The sequence below is a fragment of the Lacerta agilis genome, chromosome 7 (assembly GCF_009819535.1).
Source record: "Lacerta agilis isolate rLacAgi1 chromosome 7, rLacAgi1.pri, whole genome shotgun sequence".
Lineage (NCBI taxonomy): Eukaryota > Metazoa > Chordata > Lepidosauria > Squamata > Lacertidae > Lacerta > Lacerta agilis.
Window position 1 is genome coordinate 22,585,336 of NC_046318.1, and position 21,552 is coordinate 22,606,887.

The 21,552-nt window shown below is 42.1% G+C and overlaps 1 protein-coding gene across 1 annotated transcript in view; it reads left to right on the forward strand.

Moving 5' to 3' along the window:
* EXOC2 (exocyst complex component 2) overlaps window positions 1-9,036 on the forward strand; it is an 80,446-nt gene extending 71,410 nt beyond the window's left edge. The window contains exons 24-28 of the mRNA XM_033154468.1: window positions 1,695-1,750; window positions 2,828-2,950; window positions 5,016-5,077; window positions 6,309-6,368; window positions 8,334-9,036. Coding sequence (XP_033010359.1) covers window positions 1,695-1,750; window positions 2,828-2,950; window positions 5,016-5,077; window positions 6,309-6,368; window positions 8,334-8,427 — 395 coding nt within the window. The 3' untranslated portion in view covers window positions 8,428-9,036. The remainder of the gene's footprint in view (window positions 1-1,694; window positions 1,751-2,827; window positions 2,951-5,015; window positions 5,078-6,308; window positions 6,369-8,333) is intronic.
* The last annotated feature ends 12,516 nt before the right edge of the window (window positions 9,037-21,552 follow it).

Consider the following 21,552-nt stretch of genomic DNA (forward strand, 5'->3'; position numbering starts at 1 on the left):
TGTGGAGCCTGTTTCAGATTTTTACACCTTTCTTAGTTCTTTATCAGTACAAAATGGTCTTCCAGACTTCGCTTAGATCATAGTATTGTACCATTGTGCCTACAGGAATACATTGGGGTTTGCTTTACTATGGTTAAACAATAGGTGGGAATAAGCATGGTTTTGTTGCAGTTAGAGATAATACTGTATAATGAGCACCTGTAACTATGTGTTTGGCCAGTCAGGAGCCTCTAGCATATACAATGCTTTTAAAAATAAGAAGGCAGAAAGGATGCTGCCTGAGCTTGGCATCAGACCCATTGGGTGCAGCATGCTTGTACCAGGCCGGCTCTTGAAGACAGGCCTGCTGTTTTCTACTGCTCTTTGGGTGGTCAGTAGGGGTCCCTCAGGGTGTGGCTCCAACCATTGTTGCACCAGTGATTTTGACTTTTAAAAATACAATTCATCTTTTTTATTTTGATTTAGTTTACTGGGACACCCAGATGAAAGACTGGTTGTGAAATGTTTATCAGACAAGGTCCTATATATTACTTAGTGCATGTCTAGCTCAGCTAGTTGACTGTGTTACCTAAATGGAACAAATAGTACAATATTCTTGCTTCTCTTCCTTGTCAATTGTGCTTTGTATTTGAACAGGTCATATGACTGTAATTAAGACTAACTGATTCACATTTCATCTTAGTTTCTGCTTTCCCCAGAATAATATATTTCCGTTCTATTTATAAACCATCACTGACGTTAATTGTGGCACGTTTTATTTTTCTCATTCTAAACTCGGCTTATCTCCCTCCATTGTAAAGAACCATTTGAATGCTAAACAAACCCATGTGCTCTCAATGCATTTCACCAAACTCTTTAAAATATTCACAACAGAGCGACAGAAATATATGTACGTACTGTATAAGCAAATATGTATAAATATATTTGCTATGTTAACACACACTCTTCCTGTTGAAACGTCCCGTCTGTTTCAATATTTTATTTACTTATAAAATGGATTACCTGTATTTGGAAAGCTCAAAGTGGTTTATAAGCTTGTTAGACTTTTTCTTTATTTATTGGTAACAAGTAAAATATTGGTTCTGTTGAAATAAATGCTGAAAATTTCATGTACTTTGTTTTTAGCTTGATTTCACTGTGCTTAGTGCAACAAGCTTTTGGGGCTGTTTGATCGCAGTTGTCTGCTCAACCCTTGTCATGAGTTACATTTGAAGCCACCAGCATAGAAATGAGATTGTTGTTATTGCCAGTGATTTCTGCAATCCTGTTTTCCAAGCTCATATTTCTCTTTAATAATAGCAAGATCTACGGTATTTAATAAGACAATCGCAGTTGACAGCTGCCTTTTATTGAATAGTATTTGAAAGAACAACCAAAAAAACCACACCCCTTGATGCTATTTTGAAGAGGAGGGAACAAGGGATGCCAGACGAGACTAGGAACTTCTGGCTTCTTTAACCTTTTGTGTAAGGAAATGTGCCTTTCTCCATTTCACTTTCAAAAAGGAAATAGATTATAGTGGTGTGGTTGGGAGAAGTTTTCATTTTCTATATGCTGGTATCGTAGTCAATGATACCTGTTACAGGATATAGAGGCCTGCATGGCATGGATAATCATGTCAAGTGATATTTCAGCATAACAGAATGAAATCACCAACTGTTTTGTTGTTGTTTTTGTTTTGTTTTTAATTACAGGTGTCAGGAACTATCTGAAGGAAGCCTTAGTTCACATCATTGCTGTGCATGCCGAGGTAAGACTATTTCAGACGTATCTATGATGAGTGTCGATGTGTTTAAACCAAAACATACCAGTGGAACTGGAGGTTCAAGAAAGGCAGGCCTTTTTCAGTGCCAGAAAATTGCTCCAAAGAAATATTAGCCTGGACTATGCTCTGTTGGTACAGTGATGCCCCGCTAGATGAAAAACTCGCTAGACGAAGGCATTCGTCTAGCGGAAGGCAGCCCCGCAAGACGAAAAAGTCTATGGGGCTGCCTCACAAGACGAAAATTTTTCGTCTTTTTTTTGTGTCTAGCAAAAGCGCAGCTTGCATTGCCGCTTCGCTAGACGAAAAACCCGCTAGACAAAAATTTTCGCAGAACGAATTATTTTCATCTAGCGGGGCACCACTGTATTCAGTTTGTGACTTGTGAGCAGGCCCTGGCCTTTGGTGGGCTTTGCCAATAGCACTTCAACCATATTTTAAAGAGAGGCAGAAGAAGAAGAAGACCTGATCTGGATAGAATAGAAGCACTCCTTTTTGAGGCTGGCATGACACTGGTCATTGCAAGTGCTCACTTACTTTACTTTTTAAAATACCTATTTCTGATCACTTACGGTTGGCAGGGATTCGGCACAATTAAAACAAGAATAAATGAGATCTTAATTATGAGGGGGCACTGTTATTCAGCTGACGGTCGGCAGGTATTAGGCGGCTTCTACATGAAGCATTTATCCCAGCTTGTTTGCAGGGAGACCAGATGCCGATGGCAATTTAACAAGCATTCCCTTCTGATTTGTTTGTGCAGAGGTTGGATGGTGCGGTGTCAAAGCAAGAGTTAATCCCACACTTTCCAGGGCATTTCTCCATCACTTTCCTTACAGCAAAAAAAAAAGTTTTGGGGAAGTTGGTTTGTTGCACAAGACCTCCCCTCCCAAGCAGTTATAATCGTGCAACACACATTTGCCGCTGTGCAATTGAGTCCCATCCAAACATGGGCGCACCTTTAGACGGGAGAAAAGGTCTTAATGCTGACAAGGCTTTTGGAGGGAAAAAGCAATTCCAGCTTTTTGAGCCTTCAGTTGTATTATTTTAATTTGAAACCTGCAGGTATTTGCCATCTCTAAAGAGCTCGTACCCCGAGTGCTGTCGAGGATTGTCGAAGCAGTCGCCGAAGAACTCAGCAGGCTAATGCAGTGTGTTTCATCCTTCAGCAGAAATGGTGCTTTGCAGGTAACTGAATTCTATGAGTGCAGGCAGGGGGGGGGGGAATGTAGCTTTTTTAACACAGTTGTCCTGTTCAGATGTTTGTATATTGTATCCATGGAGGGGGCACTTCCTCTACCACCAACCTGCATTGAGCAAGAAGTTCAGAAGGAGGTTGTAAGTTGGGGTTGCCATACGTCCGGATTTCCCCGGACATGTCTGGGATTCCAATGACGGAATTAGCATCTGGGGGGATTTCAGGAAATCGGCAAAATGTCAGGATTTTTGTGTCTGGGTTTTTACTTCTTGGAATATGGCAGCCCTATTGTAAGTGCATTTTGCTGAACATGGTTACAGTCCTTTTCACTATCAGAACCCCTTCTTGATGAGGGTTTGCAACCACATACCACTGGCTAACAGTGTGCAGCTGAACACACAACACTCCTTTAAGACCTTTTCTTGCTATGTGGAAAGTTCAGGAGTTTGAGAAGGTGTGGGCAGCCTTCAATCCCTGCACAGATACAGGGATCTCACCTAGACATCTCCGCATCCTCACCAGTTGGGAATTCCAAAAATTATTTTGGGGTAGCTATGACAGTTAAACTGCTATTAAATGAATGCACATTTGCAGTACATGTAAATAGACAGATATGTCTTAGAAGCCTGCAACGAGCCAGTCAATGCAAAAATGATCAAATGTAGTCTCCAGGATGGAAAGGTGCTGTCGATTCATTTCTGAAGAGGTATCGGTGTGTCTGACACCCACACAGAGTTATTGCATTATGACCTGCAAATTATTGCTTTTCTAAGTGTATCAAACTATGTCATACTGCCTGGGGAGACAACTCTTTCTATGATCAAATTTTGCTCTCTAACAATTTGGATTCATTTAGCCAGAGCTCAGTTTTCTCAGTTTTCTTGATTCGCTAACATCCCAAGAAAGTTAGGAATTTAAACATTTTTAATAGCATATTGCAATTTGCAGAGAAGATGTGAAGCCAACCTCCTTCTTACTTCATGGGCTTCAATAGAACTAGAGCTGGAAGAATATAGCAGTGCGGTATTTGCTGATACTTTTAGTTTAACAGTAAGCACTTAAGCGCACCACAGTTTGTCACCTTTTGTAATTACATTACACATGGTTTGGATATGAAAAAAGGACTATGCAAGACCCCACCCACTTATGACTCTGGCCCCGCCCACCACTGGCATGTAGCCCTCAAAGCAATGCGTTCCTCAGCAGTAAAAAGAATCCTCCCCCTGCAGCAATCAGGCATGCCTTCTCTTTTCTGCTTCAGCATAATTTTGCTTTTCATGCTATCAGATAAAGGGGCAAAGGAAGAGGGTAGGTTTTTAAAAAAATGTTCTTTTGCAAGATCAGTAGCAGGGCTATATAGACTATTACTATAGATATATAAGGCCATTTATCCCTTCTTCCTTCCCCAACCTAGTGCTCTTCTGATGTGCTGGACTATAACATTCATTAGTTCTGGCCAGTGATGGTCAGTGATGATGGGAGTTGTAGTCCAGAAGCATCTGGAGGATGAAGAAGGCTGACATAAATGAACATCTTAAAATCACTGAATGTAAAGCACGTGAAGGGGTAGAGGGGAGCCTTTTGTTGTTGCTACTGTTGAGCAGCCAGAAAAGGGGGGGGGGAGAGAACAAGATGCATATTGACAGACTTCGCCCTTTTGCACTTCCTTCCTCTTTGGTGGCACTGTATATTAAGAGGCCAGAACCTCCCTGGTAAGAATAAATGCAAGCACTTTCCAGGACTTTTACTTTACATTTACAGGGCGGGGGTAGGGGACTTTAAGAAACTATATTTGCAAACTTTTCCTGATAGTCAGATTTTGTTTAATTCGTTTCCAGAACTTCCCAGATCTCCTGTTGGCTTTACAGCTGTTTCGGGACTGATGTTTCCAGCACAGGAAACAAATTTTCGGTCAAGTGCTCTTAACATTTTTGCCTCCTCCTGCTGCTGCACCAGCAGCAGCTTTGTTTTGCTTATGCAGCCAAACCTTGTGAAATCAGATTCTGAATCTATAAATACACACTTGCTTTACTTTTGAACATTTATGTCCTCCAGGCCCGGCTTGAAATCTGTGCACTGAGAGATGCAGTGGCTGTGTTCCTTACATCTGAAAGCAAGTAAGTACAAAAGCAAGAGGTTCAGCAAATGTGCACAAAGGTAAAAGGAGCCTATGCTGTTGTATTCTCACCTCCTGAGTAGCATAGTCTGACGACAAGGATTGAGCCTCTTTCTTGGGTAGCAGACAAGCTTCTTGAAGCAATGACATCACCCTTGGGGAGAGGCTCCCCCTGGCCACATGAGCCACTCTCACTAGGCAAGATTTTTGAGAACTCCCAACCAAGGGATCCCCAATCAGTCTTCCTGTTCATTTAGAGATTACACAGATGCCCCCAGTCAAGAGGAGTTAGGCTCTAGCTGAGCTCTATCATTCCTTCTTTTCTTTTCTTTTTCCGTTGATTGCTACCACACATTAGCAAAGCAATGAGAACTGCAATTTTGAACCAATTGTGAGGTCTTGCTGGTTAGCTAGAGTTCCTGGAATTGAAGTTTCTTCTCTGGGCAGCTGCTCCTCTTCTGCAGCAGAACCACAAATTACACTGTGCTAAGGGCTATAGTTTCAAGCAACGCACATAGACTGTTCGTCGTTGAGTTTTGTATAATTTTGAAAGTGTGTTACCTTTTACCCTGCTCTACAAATGTCTAGCAGAGATTAAAAATTACTTGGCGTTAGCTGAAACAGTCGGCAGTATGGTTCCTATTAGGCTCCCTTTCCCACACATCCATCAACGACAGGAATGAGAGAGCCTGTGCGTTCATTTGTTTTGACCAGTTGGGTGCAACTGTTAAGAACTCCTCTCTCCCATGAAAGCAGGAGCCTTAACATATCACCTTCCTGGTTCTTTCTGTGAAGGACCCCTTCATGTTATTAAAATAATAATAATCTGTCATTTATTAAAAGGATTAGATGTGGAGGAATTCATAGAGACCAGCTAGTTTTCAAAGCAAATCGAGAAAAGGCTTCATAATCAAAATAACAAATGGAACAGGGAGCGGGAAACGGCTAAAGTTTTAAGCTTCTTTTCATGGAGCGAAATGCAGTTGCATGCATGCCCACACACGTGTGCATTTGTACGTGTGCACTGAATGCTAGCAACATGCTGGAAAGTGTTGTAAATTGAGGCATTCTATTGTGATGTTAATTTTAGAGGGTAAATGTCTGTATTGTGGAAATGCATAACTATACAACCTGCATAATCGAAAAACGAGTCTATGCTTAAAGCATGGATATAGGAATAAAAAGGTCATTGTAGTTCTTGGATACAATCAGTATGTGTTTTAATGTTACAGCTCAAGCTTTAAGCAAGCTTTGGAAGCCTTGCCACAGCTGTCAAGTGGTGGAGACAAAAAGTAAGTTTATAAGTTAGAAAATGTGTTTTATGAACAGTATGGTGGTTAAAATGTTCCATGATGATAATTGATATTTCATAAGGTTAGTCCAAGAAGTAACCACCTTGCTGGTGGTTAAAGTGCTGGTGTCTCTCTTACAACTCTTTTCTGCACACACATTCAGTATCATCATGATGCTGTTTGTCTTTGAACGCACTCTGTGGGGCAACTTAGTCAGAGGCAGAGGTGGGAAAACTGGAGGCCTGGAGAGCTACATTTGGGCCTCAGGCCTAATGTCTGCCCCTCCTGACCTGCTAATTTAGTTCAGCACCACACATGCAGTATCAGGAATATGATCTTGTCCTTCCCACATCCGAACGCGACACCCTGTCCACTTAACCAAACTGCCACCAAAAAGACCATATCTTTTTTTAATTTTCCCGTTGCGCCTAAGTGATGCCAAGAGGGAAGTTTCCTTTTAGATGCTGGGAGGTCAACACACTTACATTTCCAGATGTAACTTTGGGATTTGGTTTGCCTCCAGCAGCTTCAGTGCTGAACTTCGAGCAGCAATTGGCATACAAAAACGCTTGAGTTTCTTCCAGAACGCAGCTGGCAGACTTAAGGGTTATATTCCCTCTTCCTTATTATTTGCCCTCATACACTGCTGTTGCATCTGCAAGCTCGCTGCACACTTCTTGTAATGAATTCACATTTATGGAATGATTTAGACCTGTTCGTGTTGCCAGTGACATATTATATTTAATATTGACTTATTAAGTATTTGCCTGTGTGTGGCTGCCCTGCTAGTACCTGTTCCTGCAGGGTGTTATTGAGGAAGTAGATACTGACATGTTTATGTCTTTTCCTTGCTGGCCCTGGCACAGATTATACAGCTGTGGAATTTACTGCCGCTATTAAATGCTGTGTTTTTTTCAAAAGGAAATTGGTGGTGGCTGCCTAACGACTAGCTCAACATTTTTTTTTAATACAAAATTATGTGGTTTCTTCCCTTTTCTTTCCTAGAGTTTTGAGGGTTTTACTGATCCTTTAAAAAATGCACACACAAGTCTGCATGTTCACACACACACACACACAAATTATGCTTGCCACCTAAAGGCTTGGCTTTATCATAGGTATCTGGCAATATGAGAATGTTTATTGAATCTTTGATTTAACTAATGAGTAAACATTGCAATCAAAGAGAAAGGAGCCCAAACAACAGGGTTTCGGTTTCTGGTTTTGCCACACAGTGAGGTTATGTAGGCTAATCCCATTGTCTGTCTGAATTTCCCCAAGCTGTTGCAACTTCAAACACACACACACACACACACACACACACATGCTAAAAAGATCTGTGAGCCTGCAAAATGAGACATAAGTTTTATGACAGGAATGGGGAATATGTGGCATTCCAAATGGACCACAGTTCCCATCATCCATGACCATCAACTTATGCTGCCTAGGGCTGATAGGAGTTGGAGTCCAACAATATCTGGAGGACACAGGGTCTGCACCACTCATTGTGATTCACTTCAGTGTAAGAATCAAGGACACTACTTAAGAACCCGAAAGAAGCAGCCATTTTGCCCAAGTTTCAAACCATGGATTATACTACGGGGGGGGGGGGTTGTTCCATTTTATTGTGAACACATCAGAAAACAGGTCGTTGAACCTTGCTATGAGTCTTCCCCCACCGATAAAACTTTGTGTGTGTCCCATGAAACTAAACTAGCACTCCTAGTAAGCATGCATAGCAAATTAGGCATATATAAGATTGTTTCACATGTGTATGCAATGCAATGCATTATTTACTATTAAATTTATACCTCATACTCCAAAGGAGCCCAAGGGCAGCAATTTGTGGCACAATGTATTTCTATTTCTGCCTTAATTCCCCCTGTGTATGACGTTTGTTGGTTCTGTTCATGACCAAAATACTGCGCAAGCCAGTCAAAACCTTAAAAGCATTTTCCTTTCGAACAGGTTGCTAGAAGAGCTGCTGAATATATTCAAGAGTAGCATGCAGTTGCAGCTCACCTGCTTTCAAGCTTCTTCTTCCACAATGGTGAAGACATAAGGCAACTCTGAAATGTAATCGCGTTAGGAAAAGGAAACAGTATCAATCCTGATAATTGCTTTTTCTTCTCAATGTGCTACTGTATTTTAGTTGCCGACAAGTAACTATGTTGGTCCATTTGTGTGAATTGTGTCTCTTGAATCCAGACTCCAGAGGTTAAAAAGATTGCCAGCCTTTCATTGCCAGAAAGAATGCCTAACAGAAGCTTTCATAGTTGGGGGTTTGTCTTGAAAATATGCCAATTGCAATTTTTTATATGGTAATTTACCACAGCACATGTGTTTGGCAAGCCAATTATCCTATCAAACAATGAGGAGAATTTTCCTGCTTCCCCGTGTTTCTAATTAACTACAGAAATGTGGTAAAATTCTCCAGTTTATTGACTTACCAGGTGGCGACATGCATATCGTGGTTGTCATCTATATTCACCAACAGACCTCTCGGTTTTACTTACCCCATTTGCCAGCTTTGTAATGATCTGTTTCAACCAGAGAACGTGCTGCAACTTTTATGTCAGCAAATGATCAAATGGCTTTATTATCCAGGAGTTGGATGGCAAAGAATGTACTGAAATGTTGCTGTCTAATAAATATAAGTGTGTACTTGTGATTGAATGTGTATTAAAGTTAGATGGCAGGAATAAAACACACACACACACACACACACACACACACACACACTTACATAGACACTTACTTTCCAAAGTTAAAAATATGGACGAAACTCCATAGGCTCAGTTTGGAGGTTACACATCTTCCACAAACTACAGTGTTGCTTTCAGGCCTGGATGATACCAAACCATTTGCCAGAACCCACCAGGTTGGGGCAGCTGCTAGCCTCTCCCTCACACTTCATTCATGAGCAGTGGTGGCTCTATAATGTGTTAGGGAGCTGAGCCCTTGCTTAGTTTCCCCTGTCAGTTGCTAAGCCCATTCTGGAGAGTTAGGCACCATTTTGCATGAGTCAGGCTTATCAGGCAGCGGAGACCATGGAGCTGTAACTGGATATGATAGCCAAGCAGTAAGGGTGTACTTAGTTTTTCACACATGGCTTCTCCATTTTTGGCTCTCTTGTTTTGTTAAATAAACCATGACACAGTGTAATATGTCATGTTGCTGTTCATCTGAGATTGTATTTACCTAATTTCAAGACCTTTTAGGCCAGGCATAGGCAAACTTGGCCCTCCAGATGTTTTGGGACCACAACTCCCATCATCCCTAGCTAACAGGACCAGTGGTCAGGGATGATGGGAATTGTAGTCGTAAAACATCTGGAGGGCCGAGTTTGCCTATGCCTGATTCTAAGGAGTAGGTGACTGTTACCATATTGGCCCGAATATAAGCCATACCCGCAAATTAGCCGGTGGCTCAGGGGGAGGCTTGGGAGCCGCAGTTGGGACAGGCGCCATTGTCCCACACCCCTGACATCCCTCGTGTTGTAAGGTCGCGGATATAAGCCACACTGTAAATTTCACAGTAGGAATTGGGGGGGGGGGGAGTGCAGCTTATATTCAGGCCAATACGGTATGTAAAACAATGGGATTCAAAGAAGGTGTACTTTCATTTCCCCATGACTGTACCTTGCATTTCTGCCCACCATCCAGAATGAGAAATGGAGAATACAGCTGCTTCCTCTTCTCTCCCATTACCTACACCTCCCCTGACATAGAGTTCTGCAGGTATGTCAGGGGAACAAAGGGTTTTGGGTCTGGTGGATCATGTCCCTAACACATCCAGTTCTGTTCTCTTCTGCTCCAGAACATCTACACCATGGGTAGGCAAACTAAGGCCCGGGGACTGGATCTGGCCCAAACGCCTTCTCTATCCGGCCTGCGGACGGTCCAGGAATCAGCGTGTTTTTACATGAGTAGAATGTGTCCCTTTATTTAAAATGCATCTCTGGGTTATTTGTAGGGCCTGCCTGTTGTTTTTACATGAGTAGAATGTGTCCTTTTATTTAAAATGCATCTCTGGCTTATTTGTGGGGCATAGGAATTCGTTCATTTTTTCCTTCAAGATATAGTCCAGCCCCCCACAAGGTCTGAGGGACAGTGGACCAGCCCCCTGCTGAAAAAGTCTTCTGACCCCTGATCTACACCAACAGTCCTCTCCAGAAATGTGTCATCCTACAGGCAGAGCTCCCTCTTTGGCATAAGAGCAGCAGCACTTGCACTACTTCCTGAAGTGCTTCCACTGGCTGCCTGGGTTGGGGAGGCTCATAGCTTGAAGCCAAGAAAATCCCCAACACCTCTTCCCCACAATGATCGTCTATTGGCAACAGTTATATTGTAGGATAAGGGTGCCCTACATGCAGATTCACAACAATAAAAGCCTGTCGGTTACTGGCAGCCTTGTTGATGGGAAGTAACATAACAGTGCACCCGAAAGACTGAAAAGAACTCCAATTTTACTCATCTTTTTGAATGCTATGATTCACAGTCCTGGAAAAGGTCCTAGAGATCATTAAGTCCATCTTGTGCCCTAAAACAAGATCCTGCACACACGACTCCTGTATTAAGCATGATTGCTCTCATCCTGCCATCTCACAACATGGATTTTCTCCTATTTTTATTAACATTGGAGATGATTAAACGCATGTTAGGTCAGATTCATACTGTAAGTGAAGTCCCAAATGTTAAGTACTAAAAAGTGACAGAATCATTCGATCCTTTTCTCTTGATTTGTTTGATTGTGACCTGTGAACAAAGCTATAAATAGTTCACACATTCCTTTTATGTGCTTTTAACAGTAAGACCAGAAATAGGGCTGCCTCTATTAGTTTTTTCTTACCCCAATCCTAAAATGTAGCTATGCTAATTCCTCTTCTCTTCCCAAATTTCAAAAGCAAGTTATAAGTGTGTGTGTGTGTGTGTGTGTGTGTGTGTTTTGGGAGTACTTTAGAGTCTGCCATTTTTTAAAAAGGGCTAATAATGGATTTGTTGCTGACAGACTTGTATGTCAGGGCAGAGCTCGGAAAGTTTGTTCAGTTCAAGTTCAGCCTTTCAGCAAAATATTTTTTGCATTCCAAATACAACAAGCTGCCTTGTAGGAGTATAAAATATACTTAAGACAAAGAAAACACCAAAACACACAGGGAAAGGTGAATTTATTTTTTTCTAACAATTATTATATTTAAGCTTCAAGGCCCAAATACAAGTCAAAAGCATAACAAACACCCGTAAGAGAATGAAGTTGAAGATGAATTAGAAATCGTTCTGCCCCCATGATTTTAATTCAAGTTCCGTTCACCTGGCAATTGTGGAACCTACTTTCTGGGGTAGTTTTGAAGTTTTTCAATGGATTCAGTGAACCTTGTTAAACTGAACTCAGTCATTCCATGCTCTAGTCAGGGGTGAGGAACCTGTAGCCCTTCAGATGTTGCCCGAATAGCTCCTATAATTCTTGACCATGCTGGTTGAGGCAGATAGGAGCTGGAGTTCAACAACATCTGCAGAGCCACAGGTTCCCCATCCCTGATATATGTCAAGATGTGCACCAACACAAATCATAAAACACTACAAATGTTTTAATTGGTTCAGAAGAGTGTGATTAATGCTATATACTTTATCAGCAAGAATGTAGCCAGTTCTTTAATTATACTTTGTTCAACAACAAGGGAGTCCCATAACAGATCCAGATTAATAATAAGCATCCATTTTTGTGAGCATACAAGCATCTGTTCTCTGTACTTACCCTGCTTTAGCTATCATGGTACACCTTTGGTCTGGTGGCCTTTGGACTGATCCAGTATGGTTCTTCTTAGGCTGGCTGAGAAATTTGATTCATGGAAGATGTGGCTACTGGTTCTGATGACTATATTCTGCTTCTAGTTACTGCGTAATAAAATGGGAGAGAATTTGTGGTCTTTATGATTTTTGCTTGTTAGGCACGTGGTTGGCCACTATAGAAAATACAATGCTGGGTTGAATAGCCTAATTTTCATCTTCTGTTCCATTCTATTTTCATCTTCTATTTCTACTTCACTGAATTCTGGGCATTATCATTTTGTGGAACCTCAGCACTTTGTCTAAACTGGAATATCTATGATACCGTAGCCTAGTCTGTGATGATAAACTAAGTTTAGAACCCTTTTGGAGTTTACATTAAGCATATTTTTAAAAAGGTTAAGGAGGTCACTTGCCTTTTACCTGAACTCCTACAAAAACGAGCAAGAGTTGCAGAATGACTCCTTAGGGTTTTCTGGGGGGGGGGGAGTTGTGTTGTTCAGCAGCCAATTGTGAACAAAAAAAATCCTAGTTTAGGACAATAATGGGGAGTGATCACAAAGAGGCTGGATTGTAGGCAGCTAGAGACATGAACTCATTATTTCTCTAGCTCTCAAACAGCTGGTTTATAGGAATATCAATCATATTTTGCTGTGTGTTTTCAGTGTGGGCTTTTACATTAAAGCAAACCACGTGACACATTGCATAAGGGGATATTTAGAAAAATGTCATTCTTGATCTGGCAATCTATGCAAGAGCATATGTGGTTAAAAAAAATAACAGCAGGAGGTGTCTTCTTCAGGCACATCTGGAGTAATATTGGTCGTGAGACTTCATCAGTTTCTGTGCGTTGCATTATCAATATGTAATGCAAGAGAGGTTATGGAGTCCAAAACCTAGAAAAATGCTCCTCAACCCTGTGAAAGATCCTTGCCATGTGATTTGTAAACTCTTGTAACCTTTAGCCATTAGATGATTAAGTGGATTGTCCCTAGTAGCCCTCAAGAGTTTGCAGATAAGAAGCATTCTCAGAGCATTTCTATGAAACCTAGATCGGAATTAAAAGGAGTCATTCCAGGAAACTGTGTGTGTGTGTGTGTGTGTGTGTGTGTGTGTGTGTGTGTGTGTTTTTAAAGTCATAAACACTTCCAGTACATTTGACAGACATATTTAAAGAAGGAAAGTTCACATCCCATTTGACAAGATGATTGAAGCCACACAGTGCTGAAGAGTGAATGTTATTTCCCTGTTAACTGGATGGTGTGCCTGATTATTGACATGTCCGTCAGCCGAGCCCTTCACATGTGAAGAAAACCCAAAAGCTATGTGCCACTTTTCCAGCACTTGATGGCCAAGAGATCTAGGCTGCATTTCACATAAAGCAGGTATACTCTACCCATGTGAAATGATGAGTGTGGAACATTTTACAGCTCTGAGGGCCACACCACCTCATGGGGGAACTTCCAGCAGACTCATGGCCGATGTGTCTCCAATCATTGTATGATAGAGTACATTTCAAGTTCACAAAAGCCAGCGGTTTCTACATGCCCACTGTCATGGACTGGTTGGACACAGAGGAATGGTGGGAGCAACCAGTTGGGGAACACCTTAAGGGAAGAAAGGTATGAACCGGTGCTTTGTACCCTTGAGTACCCCCTGAAGAAGAAGAAAACACTGGTTTTGAGACTTAAAAACCTGTCGCTGAAATAAGAGAAGGGAAAGTGGCTGTGGGTTCTCCCTGGGGGGAAGAGAAGAGGATTTGGCAAGAAGAGACATTTCAGTGGTTTGGTGGATGATTAACTCTTGATCTCTGCTCTCTTATAAAAGGGAAACCCTTCTCCTGTGTATGTACTGTTTTCATGAACCAGTGACTTAATTTTGACCATTGAACAGATGCTGTTCTTGTAGCAGTACAGTGGTACCTCGGGTTAAGAACTTAATTCGTTCTGGAGGTCCGTTCTTAACCTGAAACTGTTCTTAACCTGAAGCACCACTTTAGCTAATGGGACCTCCCGCTGCGCCGCCAGAGCACAATTTCTGTTCTTACCCTGAAGCAAAGTTCTTAACCTGAAGCGTTATTTATGGGTTAGCGGAGTATGTAACCTGAAGCGTATGTAACCTGAGGTACCACTGTAATGGTATCCTTGCATAATTTGGGTGCAAATAACCATTGCACATCAACAGATTCTCCCTCTATTGCATGGTTGGTTTATAGCTAGTTTATACAATCAGCAGAATGCAGTAATATTGGCTGCCCTAGACTATATAATTTCTGACTGCAGGTTAGTTTAGTTAGTAAGTTAGTTAGATTGACAACTATTTCATTAAAAACAAAACAAAAAATACATTAAACCATACTGTAAATACAAGTTAAAAACTGACATCAATTAACCATTGTGGAAAGATGTGTTCTTAATTGCCTGCATTTTTTAAAAAAAATCAGTGGCCATTGAAAAAGTCAAAACAGAAGGCACCTGCTGGATCTCTTTTAGCAGAGTATTCCACAGGACTGGGCCAGTGACACTAAAGGCTCAATTCCTTGTTGTCGTCAGTCAGTAGAGCATGTGACTCTTAATCTCAAGGTTGTGGGTTTGAGCCCCACATTGGGAGCTATAGCACCACAGTACCAATACAGCCCAGTTTAGGGTGCTTTCTGGAGCATCTCCCAGGACTTTCCAGGTTTGGGTGGGGAGTTCAGGTGGGCCTGGACTCAAGAATCTGTTGTGACAATCCATGCAAAGTTGGGTGTCTGGGTACAGAGACATGAGGAATAACGAAACTCAGACAAATCTAGCAAATGAATGACCTTTTATCTGCAGTGGAAAAATTAACATCCTCAGTCAAGGACCACAGAACTTGAGTAACGGGGTAGTCAGACCTGTGTCATCTAATACATTGTTGGCTTAAGCTGCTGCTGCTTCAGCCACTGACTTGCAAGCTGCGTTTGATATTTTATTTCACCTCCTCTTAGCGCCCATTTCCAGGAGACAATACGTTGGTTTCGTTTATCGGTAGTTTCATGATGCTTACTTTTCTAGACACCGAGAGCATCAGTTCAGTCCTAAACGGGCAAACTCCCATGTCCTAAGACACTGAGAAGAAATCATCTCCTGCAGCCTTTCTTAGCCTATGAAATTGGGTGTAGAGAACATGGTGATCTCAGCTAGACTAGCGAGGGGAGTCAACCTTTGTTACATGCTCACCTAAAATGTCACATTTTGAAATGTCATCCCTTTCCCTGTAGTTTCACGGCATCCTAATGACCAGGTAGTACAACTCTGGGTGAAAGGCCAGGGCTATCCACATAGTGACTGCCTACACAGACAACTCAGACCACAGGCAGAGAGCAGGTTTTTGTAGGAGATTCCTGTGCAGCAGATGACTAAAAGCAAGAGAGCCAAGCCATACTCTGGAGCAGGAAGAAAGAAAAATAGGTACTGAGCAAAAGTATTTCATTCATTTCACTTGTGATTTGTGTACCACAAGGCAGTTTACAGCAACAAAAAGGACCCACACAAAAAAATGTAGCTTTAGAATGAATGACTTATATCCAACAAAGTAATATTCAATAATCTATTAGTATATAATAGTACACAATGAAATTAACTCTCAAATATATTAATTAAACTCACTCTTAATACTTACAGTGAATATCAACTAAACTATGAGAAATAAAAATAACTGCAAGTCACAATGCATAAAATAACACAATACACACAAAACCATGTAAAAGGTTCAAATTGAGAAAGAAAGAAACACAACTTGGGAAATTATTGTTTTTTAAAGCCCTGAAATGGGTTCATGTTTTTTTAATCCTTTTGCAGGACTGAATTTTCAAAAGATGAGAGTTGTGCTAAGATCTAGGGGGATCTTGTCCCCACACAACCATGAAGCCCCCTGGGTTAGCTGGGGCCACTGGCTGTCTCTTGGCCTATTCTACCTCGCAGGGTTGTTGGGAGGAAATCAGGTGTGTGGGATATAAATGAAATCAATAAAACAACAATGAGGCTTAGCCAAATTCATGAAGGATAAAGCTCTCAATGGCTTACTGGGATGGACCTGGGATACTTCAGTGGGTGGAGCAAGAGACCCTTCATTGCAAGGTCATGGGTTCAAGCCCCAAGTTGGGCAAATGTTTCCTGAATTGCAGGGGGTTGGACTAGATGACCCTCGTGACGCCTTCCAACTCTACAATTCTGTGATTATTAGCTCTATGATAATCCTGCTGACTATATGCTTGCCCAAGAAACAGAGGCTGAAAAAATAAACCTATGCTGCCAATACTCGTGGTAAATCAGTATACAATAAGCAGCACAAAAACGGCGCACACAAATCTACCAAGCCATTCCACGTTCTGAATTCTATATTGGTAGTCCAACCAAAGAGAGAGCAATGCAAGAAATCTAACAAATCACATGAAATATTGAAGATGTTACGTACAAAAGTTAGACAGGGTGCCGGCGTTTGTCCCCTGTTTCGCCCATGGACAGTTTGGGGCTTCTTCAGTAAATTCTTTCCCAGGGTTTACTGTATTTTCATACATACAAATTTACATGTTACATCTCATCTTAACATGTTATTTCATCTAATATTTCATCTGATTGGACTTGCTTTCATCAATTAACATCTGTGCGTATCATCATTGATATTTCATCTGACTGGACCTATTTTCATCATTATCTACAGGAGCCCGGCTAAAGAAATTTAAAGACTGAAATTGTCCTGTTGCAATAACTTGAATGAATTTTCTGTTTGTGGCTTCTTTGTTAGATTTCTGGCATTGCTCTCTCTTTGGTTGGACTACCAATATAGAATTCAGAACGTGGAATGGTTTGGTATATTTGTGTGCGCCGTTTTTGTGCTGCTTATTGTATACTGATTTACCACAAGAAACAGAGGCAGCATGCCGGAGGATACCAGTTGCTGGCCAACAGCAGGAGAGTGCTTTTGGCCTTGTGTCCTTGCAGGCTTCCCAAGATGACTGGATGGTGGACTAGGCAGGCCTGTGGTCTGAGCTTTGCTTTGCTGCTCAGTTCAAAAAGAATTAATTGCACTCTACAAGTACTCTAGATTCTTCATTAGCAATTAATTTAGCTATTGATAGAATTTGCATCCCATCTCTTGCCTTCGAGGCAATTTACAATAATAAAAGACAATTGTAAACAACCACCAGCAAAATTAAAAACAAAAACAGCCAAAACAGCTTAAATGACAAAACTGAAGCTACATCAGAAGGATCTCAAAAATTGCAAGGGGGGCTGGCAGAAAATGTGTCACCTACCACCCCAAAGGTAACAAAGATGGCAGCAAGAAAATATGACTGGGTTAAAAAAAAAAGGTAAAGGACCCCTGGACAGTTAAGTCCAGTCAAAGGCGACTATGGGGTGCAGCGCTCATCTCACTTTCAGGTCGAGGGAGCCGGCGTTTCTCCACAGACAGCTTTCTGGGTCATGTGGCCAGCAGGACTAAACCTCTTCTGGCACAACTGTGAAGGAAACCAGAGCGCACGGAAACACCGTTTACCATCCCGCCAGAGCGGTACCTATTTATCTACTTGCACTGCGTGCTTTCGAACTGCTAGGTTGGCAGGAGCTGGGACAGAGCAATGGGAGCTCACCCCGTCGCAGGGGTTCGAACCGCTGACCTTCCGATCAGCAAGCCCAAGAGGCTCAGTGGTTTAGACCCCAGCGCCTATGACTGAATAGAGAGCCCCCATAAATTGCTTAGAGTTTTTAGAATATATGAAGTGGTTTATTAATGCTTTATTTAAGAAGTCAATAAATCAGATTCCACCACAGAAACAGTCCTCCCTCCAGTAGCTACCCACCTGACCTTCAAAAAGGCAGGGGAGCATGATGGGCAGGTTCCTGTAGGGAGAACGTAGTCTGTGCTATCTAATTACCTTGTAAGGGAACATTATCTTGACATTTGCCCCCTCTTTTCCTCCCCCTCTTTTCTTTTTGCTGTTGACTTCCTTTTGTACGCCATGAAATGTTGTCAGCAGCAAAATTACTGTGGGAATAAGCCACCAGGGCTTTGGCTGTGAGAAACATCACTGTCACCAAAATCACCACAGCTGGCAATCTATTCCACAAACAAATATCTATTCATATATTGAGGTTGAAATCCTGTACCCATTTACATGTGAGTAAGCTCCATTGAACTGAATAGAAGTGAGGGGGGGAGACAGAGTGGAGGGTAGCTAATAAATAACGTGAGATCTCTGGTCTGGTCCTCGCTTCCTTTATAACAGCATGAATAATACTAATTAGACACAGAGATAAGATGCTATCAGACTATCATATCATTTTATGTCGCATTAGACATGTATGGGTTCTCTGGAAGTGGCGTAATTCGTTTGCTCATTTATTACAGAGATTCCTGGTGACGTCACTCCCAAAGCACGGAGTTCAATTGTTTAAGTACATCCGGTGAGCAAAAATAAAATCGTTCACCTTCTGCTAAAATAATAAAAAAAAATTATTATTTGTATGCTGGCCATCTGACTGGGTTGCCCCAGCCCCTCTGGGCGGCTCCCAACAGAATCTTAAAAACACCAAACATTAAAAACTTCCCGAAAAAGGGATGCCTTCAGATAATAATGATAATGATAATGATATATTTATACCCCGCCCATCTGGCTGCGTTTCCCCAGCCGCTGTGGGCGGCTTCCAACAAAATATTAAAAATACAATAAAACATCAAACATTAAAAAAATTCCCTAAATAGGGTTGCCTTCAGATGTCTTCTAAAAGTCAGGTAGTTGTTTATTTCCTTGACATCTGATGGTAGGGTGTTCAACAGGACGGGTGCCACTACAGAGATGGAGAGGCATTTCTGATATTCTCAAAATTCAAAATGGCACCTGAAAGGCTAAGTAGTTGGGAGTACTTGTAAACAATGTAGTATCTTGGCTTCTACACCTTGTACATGGGGTGGCTACTCTTCCTGACAGATGCTTATTCTCCAGTGCATGCTTCCTTTGCCTGTGGATTGGGGCCAATAAATAAACACTTAAAGGGGGCCTCACAAGTTATTTTGATGCACAGGGTGGGGTAATTTCTCAACAGAGCCATTCTGTACATGCAGCAAACTGAGGCAGCCGCCTCAGGAGCAGAGGCATAGTGTGGAGGGCCAGGGAGGCATGACCCCGGGTGCAAATTTCTGAGGGAACATAACTAGGCACTCCCAGGACAGGCTCCTTCACTGAAACTGGAGCTGCAGGGAGACAAGCTGCATCAGGCCCAGTCTGACTGTGGCAGCAGCGGACCTCAGTCTCATGGCCAGCGAAGGGAAGCCTGCACACTCCCTGCCCCTGGGCCAGCTGAGAGGAAGGGAGTGGGAGGGCAGAAGCACCCACTGAGGATGGAGCAAGGAAGAGGAAGGTGGAAAAACACTGCCTAAAGCACCTTGCTGGAAGGACAGGAGGTGGAGGCGACACAGCAGCACACCTGGCTTCGCATTTCTCTGGCTTATCTCTGCTTCCAGGTCAGGGCTAGTTTTCAAGGAGAGACTCCCTTGATTAGATGTGGGCTGATGAAAGGACTGGCCACTGCCCATTCCACCAGAGGGGAGCAACACTTGCTCCGTCCCGGACACCAGCAATCCATTCTACACCACTGCTCGGGAAACAGAATCCAAGGGAAGCAGTGATGGTTGCTTCTGGGTTCCCCAAGAGCCCTGTGTGATCTCGTAGAGGCCTCTCACGACCTTCCCAAGACCCTGGTAAGTGAGGCGTTCTACCTCGCTCACTGAGGTCCCAGGAAGCTCGTGCGAGGCCTCTGGACATGTCCACAAGATGTTGTGGGGCTCTTGCAAGATCTTGCCAGAAGCCACTGGCCAACCCCCTCAGGCAGAGAGACAGGACAGGACACTCCTGTCACTCAAATGTCACTCTCTTCATTTGTTTTCATTTTTAATTTCGTATTGATGCCTTAATCTGGATGCTTGGGTATCAGTGGAAGTTCCATTTGCAGAGGGAAGAAAAAGACTTGATTGCAACAGAAACATTATACCAGAGAGACAGCAAAAGCTATCTGAGGGTCACCTTTCGGTGACACCAAATGAAAATGAACTGACAAGCGGGTTTTCCTTGACTGTAAACCCCCCACTTCTGCTTTAAAAGACAAACTATCTTTGGAGGTTTTGATGTGAAAAGAATAAATCCACAGAAAATGCACCTCAACGTTATTAAAATGCATCTGGCACCTTAATTGTGTGTAAGCTTTCCTCATGTGCTGAAGATTCACTTGTGCGTGTGTATTCTAGCTGTGTTTCTCATTTGTTATCAATTGTTTTTAATAATGTATTTTATTATTGCTGTGATCCTGCTTGGGACTGTCTGGTAAGGGTGAAGTGTGGAATGAGCAAGTTACACCAGAGTATCTTCAGCTGAGCTGGGATTGAGCCAGGAATCCTAAACTGCTCACCCCAGCAGATCTTGCCATAGGAATGCCCCCTTAGTCTCTACTTTTATTAATTTTTATATGCAGTACTTTTTTCCAGGGAGTACTCAAGGGTACACAGTACCAGCACTTCTTTTTGTTGTTGTTAAAAAGTGTAACAACCTCATGGTGTGTACCGGCACCTATTTTTCTAGGAAAAAACCTAACACTGTTTATATGGAATGATTTCTAACCACTGAATCGAAGAGGTGTCTAAGAAGTGTACATAACAAAAATGTCAGACCACACTTAAAATCCAGAAAACTCTTTAAAAAATAATATTTGCAAAATAATTATATCTAAAACATATTAAAATTGGTATTTTTTACATAATCATCATCATCATCATCTAGTGGTGTTGATCATGTCATTTGTTTGTTTTGTGGTTGATGTTTTTAAGAAAATGCTTTTCTGTCATTGGACCTATTAGGAATCTCTCTATCTGGTGTTTTGTTTGTTTGTTCATCTGGAATATCTGCTTTGCCTCCTCCCTTGGGGAAAAAAATTCTGTGAATGCCCATGTTTGCAGGCGGGGAATCAGGGATATTATCTTTCAGCCTTCCTCTTGTTCAAACTTGTGAAAACCAAACCAGTAAGACTCTCTATGTAATAAAAGACCATATGTTATGCTTTGGATTGGGTGAACCGCCTTCACTGCGACCTCAAAGGAAGATCAAGGCAACTATTCCATTTGTTCTGCAAATTATTTAGCAGCTCTGTAAAAGTAAAGGTAAAGGTACCCCTGACCATTAGGTCCAGTCGTGTCCAACTCTGGGGTTGCGGCGCTTATCTCGCTCTATAGGCCAAGAGAGCCGGTGTTTGTCCGCAGACAGCTTCCAGGTCATGTGGTTACCATGACTAAACTGCTTCTGGCGAACTAGAGCAGCACACGAAAATGCCATTTACCTTCCCGCCGCAGTGGTACCTATTTATCTACTTGCACTTTGATGTGCTTTT